General features: G+C 40.7%; 1 protein-coding gene across 2 annotated transcripts in view; it reads left to right on the plus strand.

Annotated features, from left to right (window-relative positions):
• Window positions 1-14498, plus strand: part of LOC142140802 (N-acetylated-alpha-linked acidic dipeptidase 2-like) — a 72714-nt gene that overhangs the window by 46207 nt on the left and 12009 nt on the right. For both annotated transcript variants that reach the window (XR_012688567.1, XM_075198714.1), the window contains exons 11-13: window positions 1652-1734; window positions 4638-4701; window positions 6272-6339. Coding sequence is in view for 1 of the 2 variants with exons in the window: in XM_075198714.1 (XP_075054815.1) it covers window positions 1652-1734; window positions 4638-4701; window positions 6272-6339 (215 nt within the window). In the remaining variant the exon portion in view is untranslated. The remainder of the gene's footprint in view (window positions 1-1651; window positions 1735-4637; window positions 4702-6271; window positions 6340-14498) is intronic.

Below are 14498 nucleotides of genomic sequence, written 5' to 3' on the forward strand. Positions count from 1 at the left end.
CAGCCAAAAAACACACACCAAATTTTTTTTTACCATGTTGAAGCGAAAACTAAGTGTAACTGAGGAAAAGTTAAGTGCCGATAAAAAAATATTGCCAACATGCCATTCTACACAAACAGTGGCAAAGAGAGAATGAGGCCTTCACCTTTCTATATTAGTGGCCGATCCAAAAATGTTACCGAGCCTACAAGTGGTGCACAACTACTGTTACGCATCAAAGCCGAGCTGCAAGATAACAGTAAGGCATTAGAGGATAATGTATGCTCTGAATCAGAAATGACAGCAATCCCTGTGGAGAGTCCATCCACGAGTGGTATGTCTAATCGTGAGCATTCTGTTAGTGTACCCATAAAGAAGGGCCCTTTCAGCAGTTCTGCTGATGTGTGCCTGAACAGCCCGAGTGTAGCCGGTGATACACAAATTGAGGATGCCACTTTGGAATTGGAAGAGGATGAGGCGGAGATTTGTGTAGGCGACGAGGGCGCTAATGATGATGTTGATGATTATGATGCAGACAAATACCAAATTGCCTTTCTCAATTTCTATTTATATTCTAGATTATATAACGGCTGAATAGTTTTCTATTTTACTCCTAGTGGAGAGGGGATCTGATGCAGACAGATACCAAACTGCCTTTGTCCATTTCTTTGTATATTCTAATTCTACAGTCTATGCAGGCTGCTTTTTTTCTATTCAACTACAAGTGGAGGGTGGGGGGCTGATGCAGACAGATACCAAACTGCCTTAGTCCATTTCTTTAGATATTTAACTAGAAGTGTAGGGTGTAATATACACCCAAAGATGATGGCTGCATTGCCAATAGGCTAAGATGGAGAGGAAGACAATCAGGTTTGTGTGCAGAATTAAGGACGGCCTACCAGGGATTAAACTGTTTTCTTCCTAATTTATTAGCTTTAGAATGACCTTACTTATCCAAGAAACAGGTGGAGCACTACATTTGGTTAGTTTATGCCCAAAAACATTGATTTTTCAACAAAATGGCAAAACAAAACCAAAACCAAAACACGCAATGGCGGTTTTGCAAAACCAAAACACGACGGTAATCCAGATCCAAAACCAAAACACGGGGGTCAGTAAGCATCTCTAGTTCCTGGTTTAGCCGTTTTGTGGCACACTTTAGTGATATGACTAACTCCTGGTAGGTTGATGGGTTGTTCCTGGTAATTCACTACGCTTCATTTTTGGGACTTTTTTAAAAAAAAAAAAAAAATTAAATACACCTCCCTGTGTACCAACCATTGTCCATATGTTTTCCTGAAAACCTAAAAAATAATAAAAGTAGACAATATTTTTTTTTATAAAGAGTACATTTCTCTTGGAAAAAAAATGATGCTCTGTTATTATTACACAAATGATCAGAGCTGAAATTTTTTGTGTATGCGCCTGATTGTTATTTACAAGTAAAGAGCAAATGTGCAGTCCCCCCTAGCAACCAATCAACAATTAGCTTTGATTCATCAGGTGTTAGACCAATAAAAACATATCTGATTGGCTGCCTTGGGTTACCAAAGTCTCTTGCTTTTCCCTAAATAATAAACTACCATGCATTGGTCTGTTTCTCGGTCTCCCTTAATATTTTTAACTCTGTGATGGTGTTATTATTTTAATTGCTGTTAGCATTATATTTCAGGCTGGAGGCCGAGAAGAACAATTATTTTTGCAAGCTGGGATGCCGAAGAGTTCGGACTGTTGGGATCGACGGAGTGGGCCGAGGTGAGACAAAGCCTTTGTTACTTGTCCAATAAGCACACTGTGTTACCTAGTGGGCTCCTTGTAGAATAATCACATAGAACTTTGTTTGAGACCATAATATTCCTACCCCAGTTCTACAGAAGCCTCTTATCATTGCTGCTATTAACTTGTTTCATTCAACATTCTAATGCTCTGATTGGCTAGAGGATGTTCTAGCCCCACCCACTCCTTTTCCTGCAGGTGTTTGTTTGACCAGTTGTGGGGAATGAACACAAATGACCACGCCCCCACAGTGACATGACCACGCCCCCTATCCGGAAACCGGGTTCTGAAATGTTGGGAGGGGCAGCCAATGCTAGATATTTGAGTGTGCGCAAACAAAAGTATAAAGCTGTGGTCTCTACACAACTTTTAACCCTAATTAATGGAGAAATTATCATAAATTATAATATAAAGAGCAAGATTTTGTGTGAAGCACCCTCTATATAATGAATGAAACAAAATGTATAGGTCCTGCTCCTATTAATATGAGTGATAGCCACTATTGGAATACTGCCACCTAGTGGACAAATTACCTTTTTCTTCTTTAACAAGGCATCTATCAGACCTTTGATCAGCAAAACAAGAGCATAGAAATAAGTTTCAAAAATTGAATTAATAAAATAGAATAATTTCCCTTTGGCTGACACAATGTATTGATGGAGTGGGATTTTTTTTTAAAAAAAAGTGTTTCAACTTAAAGTACAAGTTTTGATTTGTTTGGGCGTGTTTCAATAGGTTGTGAGGCTGGGATTATGTGTAAAACCAAGGTACATCTCTAACACAAAGGGGTAGATTCACTAAATCTTCTAAGAAGGAAAAGTGGAGGTGTTGCCCATAGCAACCAATCAGATTCTAGCTGTTTGTCTAGACTAGACTGGATAAATGATAGCTAGAATCTGATTGGTTGCTATGGGTAACACCTCCACTGTTCCTTTTAATAAATCTTCCCCGAAGTTCACACATCCAAGTTGTTCATTGTATGTTGATTATTCATTGTAGTCCGGGTGGACTGTTAAAGTGGCAGAGTGCCAGAGGAGAGTGGGTGCCTTTCTGTGCTAACTTTTGTTAAATTAAATAACAATTAGGAGTATTGTCACTGTGCTGGCTATAAATGTTCCTGAATTCAAATGGTTCTGACATTTTAATATCTCTTAAAGTTTTCAGATGAGCTCTATAGTACTAAATTCTTGTTGTTTTTTTTTTAATTGTGATTGTAAAATTACCTCTTTATATCTATATTTTATATTATCTATTTTATCTATCTTTTAGATATAACATATTGTATTCTCAGCTTACTTATTGTTGTAAAAATAATTAAATCCAGTTAGTAGAGAACCACACTTACAGGCCCCAAATGTGTTCTGTAAGCCGTCCTGTCATCAAAAATAAAATGTAAAAGTATTAAAATTGAAATATGGGAGTCGTGTTTATGTTCCACTGAAGAACACTTTGTTCTTTGTGTTTGTTGTCGTTTCATAATAAACAGTTTAAAAAAATCCCAAAAAACTTCGCTGTCAGGTGTTATAGAAAACATAAATAGTACCGATTAATTAAGTTGTTATGCAAACATATTAATTTGCTGTGTTCTTTCATTCCTCCGGCTTGTGTGGAATGATTCTCTCAAAGCGCCGCCCGGTGACGTAAAAGTATATTGCAGGCATATTCAATATCATGCTTTGGGAAAAAGCACACCTGACACTACAGTAGATACAGGCGTGGCCAACCTGTGGCTCTCCAGGCGCTGTGAAACTACAAGTCCCAGCATGCTTTGCCAGCTATTGGCTCCCTATCTACTAGCAAAACATGCTGGGGCTTGTAGTTTCACAGCACCTGGAGAGTCATAGATTGGCCAGGCCTGCGAAGACAATTTAGCGCATGATCCATCTGTAAGAATACATGCTTGCCCTATGTTTTCTACATATATTGTTAATATAATAGTTTGTTTATAACTGAATAAAGCTCATTGCTGGAGAGAACATGTCAGTTTGCAGGGGGAGTGCGTGTTTTAACTACTAAACATTTAAGGACAGAACTTGGCTGGTCTTGTAATGAGTTGTCATGGCAGTAGATGTAACTAGCTAGAATATTTGAATAGACTTAAGAGTTTTTGCCACATATAAGCAATTTCATTCTCAATATTTTTAAGGAACATTCATCTGACTGGATAGACACAGTGCACATATAGGAAAGAACAAAATAATTTAATTACGTATGAATTTTTGTTCAATATTCACATGGATATAAAGCTAATTACTTTTTCACCGTTCCTAGACCAGACTACTTTAATGAAAATGTTATATTTTTCTTAATTCAGGCAATTATTAAACTACACCTGTCACATAATGGAGACACTTTATGAAGTTAATATACGTGAGAATGCAGCCTATCTATTTACTAGTAACCCGTTATATGATGGAGACTCGCAGTTCTTCAAGACGTTATTCATCGCCCCGTGCTTCTCTATTGTTTTACATGGGTGGAGGCTTTGGGTCTGATTTAGAGATCCATAAAAGCTGCATTTGCAGGACATAAGGAGGCACCTTTGTGCAAATTTGGCGCACTGTGCAAACGTACATCTTGTGTCCCTATCTATAATTGCGCCAATCTTGCACTTGCGGCTTCTTGCACACGGGGAGACGGATCAGCGGCGTTAACATGCAAGTACAGATGCAAACTAAGCACGGCACTTTGAGATGCTGCTTATTTTAAGTTACACCGATCTCAAAATACGTTAGCTAAGAGACGTCAATTATGTACTTGCATAAAATGGTTCGATACATTTTCTATATTTATTATACCAAGATAAACCATAGTTGATTCAAATGTCTGTTGTTGTTGTTTGTTGTATTTTAAGTAAATGTTTGTTTGGTTTTTTACTGCAGGAAAATGCTAAAATTCTTCATGAACGAGGAGTAGCCTATATCAATTCCGACTCTTCTATAGAAGGTGATGTTATTTATCTGCGGAGGGGTAGACGGTCTCTTAATGACCTGTGTACAATTTACTATTTGTACAAGCAGTTTTCTTTTACCTTTTGGAACAGCAAACATTAATTGTTCCTGTAATAATATTATTGCCGATAGATAACAAGGGATATATTTACCAGCAAGGAAGAGCCCTATTGCCGGCAGAAACAGGTGTTCTCGCCATCGGTAATCACATCGCTCCATAAAAAAGGGTTATAGATGCAAATATCTATGGGCGAAGCCTAGTTAACACTATTTAACAAATACTTCTGCGATGTCTGCCCTGGTATGGAGTTATTCTTAGAATAAAGTATTTTCTGTGCAGTAGAGATTTATGTAAATTGTATTTAACTATTAAAACGAGTGCTTAGTAATTTATGTAAAAAAACATTTTATTTTAATTATTTAATATATATTTTATGTTGTGTGCACACGCGCAGGTCATGCATGCACAGATATACTGAGACTGGCTTGCAAAGCGTTAAGTTAATTATTACCGGTGTGGCCCAGTAACGCTCAGCTGCCTTGGCAATATTTTTTGATAAATGCGGGAAATACTAATTCCTCCCCAAATTATGGTTATGTGATCTTCGAGTTAAGCCTCAAATTTGCCATTCAACTGAATTCCATTCTGTGCTTTACAGTAAAATTTTCACTGTTCAAACATGCAAAATTTCATGGTCAAATGCAGCGTGGATATTTTAATGGAACAGTTTTGCAAATCCATTGCTAATGCCTCTAAGCCTTGTCTGTTCAGAAAGACTGTCCTAAGCTTTAACCAATGTGAAAGTACCTGCAAGACTGTGGAGGGTCTTCCAGTTACATGCATAAGCAGGATTGATAGAGTGAGGTAGTGAGCACCAGAGGCTGAGACCAGGATCCCGGCTTCCAGGGTCCTCCGCTGCCTTTGCTGTTGGCTCATGTGGGTGGGCAGCAACAGGTGCTATAGGGTTTGTAAAGTCACTGAGGGTATGTATTAGAGTTGCACTAAAACCATAACAACTATTCAGAAGTTTTCTATCCTGCACAAGACAGGTTATTTATTAATATTTATTTATGTAACTCCAGTATATTTCGTAGCAATTTACAATTAACCGATAAGAGCTAATTGCTATGGACTTAGCGCAAATTTGCATCTTTGAACAATGTTGGTGAATAACCCTCAGCAGGTACAGTGCTAATACATTTATACGTAGAAATGGTCTAGCATCAGGAATGGGGCATTATCTTGTATTGGAAAAAGGGGCACGGTCTTGCATTGAGAATGGGGGCACGGTCTTGCGGGAAACAGGTGTGGTAAGTTCTGGGTCGGGTTTGGGACGATCAGAGACCCAGCTTAATGTGTCAGTTTTCTAATCCGCAGCGTTGGGAAATATCCAAATTTTTTTAACAACCATAATCAGTCCCCGCTTGTCTGTACTTCCCGCTTGATCAGAGCGCATCACACAGAGCACTGATGGTCCATAATTTACTACTTCTACAACTGTTATATTAAATATTGTTATAGCTTAATTTAACGCGCAATTATTGAACAAATATTTACATTTCAGGCAACTACACGTTAAGAGTCGACTGCACCCCTCTGTTGTACCAACTGGTCTATGAACTGACTAAAGGGGTAAGTCTTCATGTTGGTGATTGTGTTGTTTGTGATGAATATTCTAGTCCCTTATATAGCAGCGGTATATCTTGTTTATTGACTCTGTATTATAGAGGTTCCAAAATAAGGAGTCACTATTAATTAGCCAATGTTGTATTATCCTATAAGTAAATGTTCCTCGAGCTGTGTTTCTTGGTAACCAGAGAATCTTTAATAACACATTATTGGGACTATTTTTATAAACATCTGTGAAATCTATACTTCCTTTCGTTACTTAGACTTCACCAGTCATTAAAAGTAACAATATCTTTTACCAAGGTGTCCACTTTAGGACCTCATCTGAACAAGTGACGAAGACGACATACACAGGCATACCATAGTAGCAGGGGATGCCACTGCTATAAGGCCCGCAGTTGTGGGGGCCCCATCTCCCCTGACAAAGCAAGCCCCATGTGTATATATGTTTTTTTCACCCCTGTGGTACATCAGGGGCCCTTTAGAAAATGTTGCCCACAAATGTCTAGTTACTCCCATGATTATATACTTTTTAGCTATTAATACATGTTTTTTTGCAATACCTACAGCCTCTTTGCTTCATTCCGTATTTGCAATACCTACAGCTTCTTTGCTTCATGCTCTGTTTCAATTCATCTCTGCCACATTTTATACTGCTCACACACCGTAATAACATTCACAAAACTTTATATATTACAAATACACCTGTACTGCCAAATTTCATAATTTGTGTGGAGTTAGCCGCAATATCTAATAAAATACACAGGACCATATTGTGGTTTAAATGGCACCATTCAGGTTTTTTATGTATTATTCCAACGGTACGACTTTCATAACATCAGGATTACTCAAATGACACAAATAATAAAAAAAAACAAATAACTGCTCTACACAATGTAATCCTGTGTTAACTGAATTATGACTATGCAGCGTTGTTCTTTTTAATTAACTATCTGAAATCAATTTAAATATACAAAACTATACAGTGTAGAACTGGTTGTTTGCTGCACTTGGATAGAAACATAGCAACATATAATTTGACGGCAGATAAGAACCGCTTGGCCCATCTACTCTGCCCATTTTTTAACCTATGGTAACCTCAAACCCTATTTGATTCTTTATTCTTTGTAAGGATATCCTTATGTCTATCCCAATAAGAAACTTCAATCTCTCAATAAACTCCTGACGCCCCAGTGGGATTTCGGTGTCTAATCTACAACTTATCATGACACTGGCACATTCCCAGAGGAAATACTATCCCAAAAGAAAACAGCTTTTTGAAACCTAATCTTTAAATCAACACATCAAAAATGCAGCTCTGCCAGTAAAGAGCTTTCAGTCTCTGCTCAGTGAGAAGTCACTGAGCAGATATCAGGTTAGTCCATAGATTTTACAAGGCTACATCCAAGCACTCTCCGTCTGGGTGTAATTTCTGAGTTTATCTCTACACTGCATAACTTGTAATGTCCTCTGGGGGTTTATCAGCCATGTGCATTGCACTACTGCATTGACTTATTTTGAATTGATTTAAAATAAAAGTTATGTTTTTAATAAGAAGAAAAGAATGTCTTTCCTTGGATTTCCCAAACCTACATTTAAAGCTGGCTCATTTAAGTGAACGTTTTTTAGAATTTGCTAATGCAGCGTTTCAAATGGACCAGTGGGGATGATCTAGAGTTCAATGTCAAAGTTACGTCTTTATTTCATACTTGCCAACTCTCGCTGAATGTCAGGGAGACTCCCTGAAATAGGGGTGATCTCCCTCACTCCCTGAAGAGTCTGGCATTCTCCCTGATGCTGAGCCAGTACAAGACGTGGTTGGCTTCGCCATCTGTGGCAGGATGACACAGTTCAGAAATTGTGTCTTATGTCCATGTATTGATGCCTATGGAGGTGGCCATTTTCATGGAGACCAAGATTTTATCAAAGACTGACAGGTAAGACAACATGACTTCAGTAATGGAAACAGATATGTAAAAGACACTTCAGTCTCTAGAGATTCATTAGCTGCTTTTCTTTAACGCATAGTTGCCTACTCTCCCGGAAAGTCTGGGAGACTCCTGCATTTCTGGAAGACCTCCCGGGCTCCCGAGAGAGCAGGGCAACCTCCCGGTTCTCGACCCTGCAATACATAAGTGGCGGGAGGCGCAGCTTAATGACGCAAATATTGGGTCATCTTGGCCCCATCCCCTGCTGTAATTGGCCAATATTGTGACAATCGTTTAGGGGGCAGGGCCAAAACGATGTGATTTGTTGAGCGCCGTCCCCGCACTCCCACCTCCCCCGGGATCTCCCTGGAGCCAACGAGGAAAAGTTGTCAAGTATGACTTATTTTGAGTTACAAGAATGTTAGGATAAGGGCAGCCTTAAATCTAGTGTATAGATTTGTCCAGAACAAATATGCTGCAGTCATCATAAACTCGTCTTGTCTGTGTAGAGTTTGCACATCTCAAGTGCTTTACCTGAATTTGCGAGTTAAGGACAACTGGCCACAAGTGTTTTAGATGTGAGCTGCTCCAAATTCTGAAACAAGTTGTGCACATGTCAATGTCAAGTGCCCCATATTTCACACGAGGTGGCTGATCATTTAATTTCATATTGTTCGTTTTTTGTTTTTTTGTATCTGAAACCACCAAATAAACCTCTCACCTCAATAGGTCACTTGAATTGCCAGGGTTTTTACACTCCCGTAAATCTGATTCTATAGTCCTCTCTCCACTCCTTCATCTCCCTGCTTGTATCTGTCACGTTGCTTTACTGAGCTCAGTGTGTAGAATTACAGCTGACAATGCAATAACCGCAATATCCTCTTCACAAAGACTCTTAAGATCCAGCCCAGGAGACCAAACATATTTATCTCCACCGTTCTGATGTAAGATTGTGCTGAGAGCTGCTTCAGGTCTAATGAGTTCATAGTAAGTGTTTCATCCTCTGTCTGTGGAAGTGACAGGTCCATTCTCTCCGTAGCTTCTTACCACACAGCTGATCCTGGACGCAGTGATTTGCAATTGCGCCTTCTTCCAAGAGGCCAATATTGCAACTCCTCAGTCACCTATGTTAGAGCACTGGTGTGTTTAGAGGGAACTTACATGGTCCTGGGATTACAGAGTCAAGAAATATTGTCCAAAGAATGCTAAGAAAACATAGGAGGAAATATTCAGCAATGCAATGGATGAACACTGCATCATCATCATCATCATTTATTTATATAGCACCACTAATTCCGCAGCGCTGTACAGAGAACTCACTCACATCAGTCCCTGCCCCATTGGAGCTTACAGTCTAAATTCCCTAATATAGACACACACTCACACACAGAGACAGAGAGGGAGACACTAGGGCCAATTTTGATAGCAGCCAATTAACTTACCAGTATGTTTTTGGAGTGTGGGAGGAAACCGGAGCACCCGGAGGCAACCCACGCAAACACGGGGAGAACATACAAACTACACACAGATAAGGCCATGGTCGGGAATTGAACTCATGACCCCAGTGCTGTAAGGCAGAAGTGCTAACCACTTAGCCACCATTAAACGTTCCTTCCATTAAAATAATATATATTATTTTATGATGTATTTTGAGGGCTACACTAGGACAGTTATTTATATACTAGTAGGTTAATTGCCTGCTATCCAATTGACCATAGTCTGTCTCTGTGTATGTTAGGAAATTTAGACTGTAAGCTCCAATAGGGCAGGGACTGATGTGAGTGAGTTCTCTGTACAGCGCTGCGGAATTAGTGGCGCTATATAAATAGATGGTGATGATAGTATGCTGTGGAAATTTTAGCTGTAATAATTGATATTTCCACCAGGTGGCACTAATGTTCCACATTTCGTATTCAGGATTAATGCTCCATTTGAAAGGATTTTCCTGAAGAAATAAAATAAAAATCTTAGTCGTATTTATTTGATAAATATGTTCTTTATTTGGCAAGTAATAACTAAGAAACAATTGTAACCGTGACATCTAGCAAATTGTCTTTGAATTGAACAGCTGCAACAACTGCAATGTTCTCATTCTTAGGGAATTGATCAATGAGAGAGATAAGGGAATCTCCATGAGAGATGGGGGCAGACTGGATTTACGTGTTGCCTCTCAGCAGATTGCATTTGGACCTCAGAAGTGCGGTTGTCACAAACTCAAGGCAATTTTGTTATGGGCTGAACCAATATTCTGTCTCCTGTCAAAGATTCCTTGGGGCCGATTACATTCAGCTGCGTTATTCTAGGAGTAACGCGGCCTGCGCACTATTACCGTTACTACGGTAATAGTGCGCAGTGTTACCGTCAGTACGGTAATTTTAACGCTGATTTTTAAATCCAGATGAAAATGACCATGTTAACGGTAATACCATTAGCGCCGCGTTATTCCTACACTAACGTGGCCGAATCGAATCTGCCCCCTTGAATTGAAAGGCTGAATTGTCATGAATATTGGTTAATCCATATCTCCCAACATTCCAATTTTTGGAAGCTGTAATGGCACCTACCATAAAGGGGGTGTGACACAAACAAACAGAATGTGCTTAGCACATTGTAACCCCCATGCCCTCCTCTGACAACACCCATGCACTGTGGCTGTCGGACCGCGGGATTCAATTCAGGAGGACTGTCCCGAAAGCAACGGCTACTGGGGAAGATCTAAATTGAAGATTTGGGAGCTACGATTAAGCCCACAAAGATGGCTGCCTCCAGTGTGTGTAGATTAACAGGCAAATTCAATAGCGAACTCACGTGATGATGTCACAGGATTTCCCATTCTGAACACCGTGTACGGTTATACGGGAGCCAGGAGTTGAACTAAACAGTTCCTGGCTCGCTCACTTAGACCACTAAGACAGCAGCAAATACAAGGTGTCCACGTACACCATCTTTAATGGACATTTATAGATATTTATGGTCGTTTAATAAAAATAAATCAGCAGTAATAACAAATTGGTAGCACAAGAATTAGGGTTAGTGCGTGTTATTTATGAAAGTGTAAAATTGCAGAGGAAATTATATTTTGTAACCTCTTTTACCTACTTTTGCGCAAATGCTCCTATTTTTACAGACTAGCGCATAGATTTGCAGTCTGCGATCGTCTCTTGGATGGCGCAAAAGTGCGCGCTGACTGATGGGAGGAGTCGGATGGATGGTGGAGGTTCCGTACCGAAAACAGATTAGGCGTATGAGTGGACTGGCTTTTGCACCAACATCATAACTCCCAACATTTCAGCTCCTGGACTGGGGAAAGAGTCCTGGACACATCCCAATTGGGGTGTGGCCACAGACAGGGGGCGTGCCTGGCACTTTTTAAGCAAATGCAAAAACTAAAATAGTGTTATAGAAGAACAGTAAAATATTTAAATGAATGAAGGGGGTGATCCTACAGTGGCGGTAGGTCGTATAGAAAGTTTCTACCATGTGCATTTTCAGATGCGTTTCCAAAGCTATGTGCTGATTTATATGACTGGGGCAGTACTGATCATGGAAGCGGAAGAGCACGCTGAAATGCGCCAGTCACACAAATAGGCGCTCTCTCGCAAATAAAGAAACATTTGTACATTGTGTTAAAGGAGCCTTGTTCATGTCCTATACGCATACTTACCAACTTTCTTCAGCTCTCTTCCGGGAGCCTGCCGGTGGAGGTGTGGCGTAATGACATCGGGGGGGGGGGCGGGGCCAAATGCCGCGATTCACCGGAAATCGCAGCGTTTGGGACCTAATTCTGCCCACTTCACTAGGAAGTGCCCACTTCCTAGTGAAGTGGGCAGAATTCGGGAGATTGTCACACTCTCCCGGGAGTCTGTGAGACTCTCGCAAAATGTGGGAGTCTCCCGGACATTCCGGGAGAGTTGGCAAGTATGCCTATACGGGTCCTGTATGGTACAAGTTCATTGGTCGATTATGTTCAGTACCTGTAAAATAAGAATGAATCAACTCACAAGTTAAATGTTACAGAATAATATTGTAAAACAACATAATAGATAAATGGTAAAAAAAATAAATATATATATAATTCCTGACAAATATTTCCGTGATGTCTCTGGTGTCTGAGGGGTTAATTACCATTTGTATGGTTTGGCTCCTACATTTGGGGGTGACTCTGTGATTTTGCAGCATCTGACTTCCTGGTTACAGGAGCATCACGGACCCCGAACCGAAAATGATTGGATTCTTTGGTTTCCTGAGTTATTCTCAGGCTAACATGTGAGACAGGTCCAACGGGGCGATGCCTGTGAGCTTTCACTTTTATCTTCCTTTCCACACTCGCAGGCTGCCATGGTTACTCAGTCACATAGATCTGATTTATTGGAAGAAATCACATGAAAAGGAAACCGTGGCGGTTCTGCGGGCTGCTGAGTTTAGTATATAATGCAATCTCTCCTCTGCTCTCTTTGTATTTTTATTTTTTATCTGCTCTAAGAGAGCCAACCGAGTCCTCATTGAACAGTTTTGCAGCTTTCTTAGCTGCATTTAAAGTTAATATACTTTTGCATAATAATATCTGTACAAACTTAAACCTTATTTTAAAGTCATATATAATATCTAGTTTATTTTGCTTTTAAATGTAAAAATAGTTCCATAATATATTAGTTAACAAATTTGATTTCTCTGTAGATTTGCCTCTATATGTATTAGTGGGATTCTGCCGGTTCTCTTGGCTGGAAAAAACATTAATTTCTTAGGGACAATTTTCCTTGGGGTCGATATGAATAAACCTCATCATACTCTTTGAAATATGTTTTTGTTCAAAACTTATTGCTGACATGTGAATCTCTTTCTTTTATTCATCAAGTATAATAAATGATTCTGTATAATACTCTTTAATATTCATACATTTCCTAAAAAATGCGCTACCGGTGCCTATAATTACTAATTTTCCAGAGCCCGGAACTAATACAATGTCTGCAATCACAACTGCCTAGAGCAGTGCTTCCCAAACTTTTGCAGTTCGCGGCACCCTTAGAGTCTCCAAATTTTTTCAAGGCACCCCTCCAAAATAATTACCGAGCAGTCCTGTTTTAGAAGTAGTTGGGTCAAAAAATTGTAATAAGTATTTAGGTCAGGACAGAAATACTTATTTAGTTGTATGCAAAAATGCCCCTCTGTATCCAGACACTCTGCCCTCAGGCACTCTGTCCCCTCTGCATCCAGACACACTGTCCCCTCTGCATCCAGACACTCTGCCCCCTCTGCATCCAGACACACTGCCTCCTCTGCATCCAGACACACTGCCTCCTCTGCATCCAGACACACTGCCCCCTCTGCATCCAGACACACTGCCCCCTCTGCATCCAGACACACTGCCCTCTCTCACACTGCCCCCTCTGCCCTCTGTCACGCTGTCCCCCTCCTCTGCCCTCCCTCACGATGTCCCCCCTCCTCTGCCCTCTCTCACGATGTCCTCCCTCCTCTGCCCTCTCTCACACTGTCCCCCTCTTCTGTCACGCTGTCACACTCCTCTGCCCCTGTTACACCCCTCTGCCCCCTGTTACACTCCTCTGCCCCGTTGTGCCCCAGCTGTCACCCTCCTCTGCCCCCTGTTACACTCCTCTGCCCCCTGTTACACTCCTCTGCCCCCTGTTACACTCCTCTCTCCCGCAGCAGCTTGTTACTGACGTCGATATTCAGTGACAGCTGCGGGAGAGAGGAGTCTTCTGGGTCCCGGCGCCCGGCGGATTGGTAAGTTTCTGTGCTTTTTCTTTTTTTCAATGCTTGGCGGGGAGCCGCGGCGCACAGTTTGGGAACCGCCGGCCTAGAGCCAGGAACTAGCACAGTGCCTGTCTGTAATCACCAATTGCCTAGAGCCAGGAACTAGCACAGTACTTGTAATCACCAATTGCCTAGAGCCAGGAACTAGCACAGTACGTGTAATCACCAATTGCCTAGAGCCAGGAACTAGCACAGTGCCCGTCTGTAATCACCAATTGCCAGGAACTAGCACAGTCAAGATCTTTAGAGTCAATGGTTTTGAGGTTATAGAGTTGTACATTCACAGAGCTCCGTTTTGTTGTAAAAGCTTCTTCTAGGTCCAGTTCTGGACACATTTTGATATAGCATAACAATGTGTCATTAAGATTTTCTAAAATTTGCAGTAAAAAATATTTAAAAATTGTCGGGTAGGTCAAGGACTCTCCTTCTCCTTAAAGCTAACCTCGGCTTGTGTCCATTGCT

This window comes from Mixophyes fleayi, chromosome 2, assembly GCF_038048845.1.
Source record: "Mixophyes fleayi isolate aMixFle1 chromosome 2, aMixFle1.hap1, whole genome shotgun sequence".
NCBI classification, from domain to species: Eukaryota; Metazoa; Chordata; class Amphibia; order Anura; family Limnodynastidae; genus Mixophyes; species Mixophyes fleayi.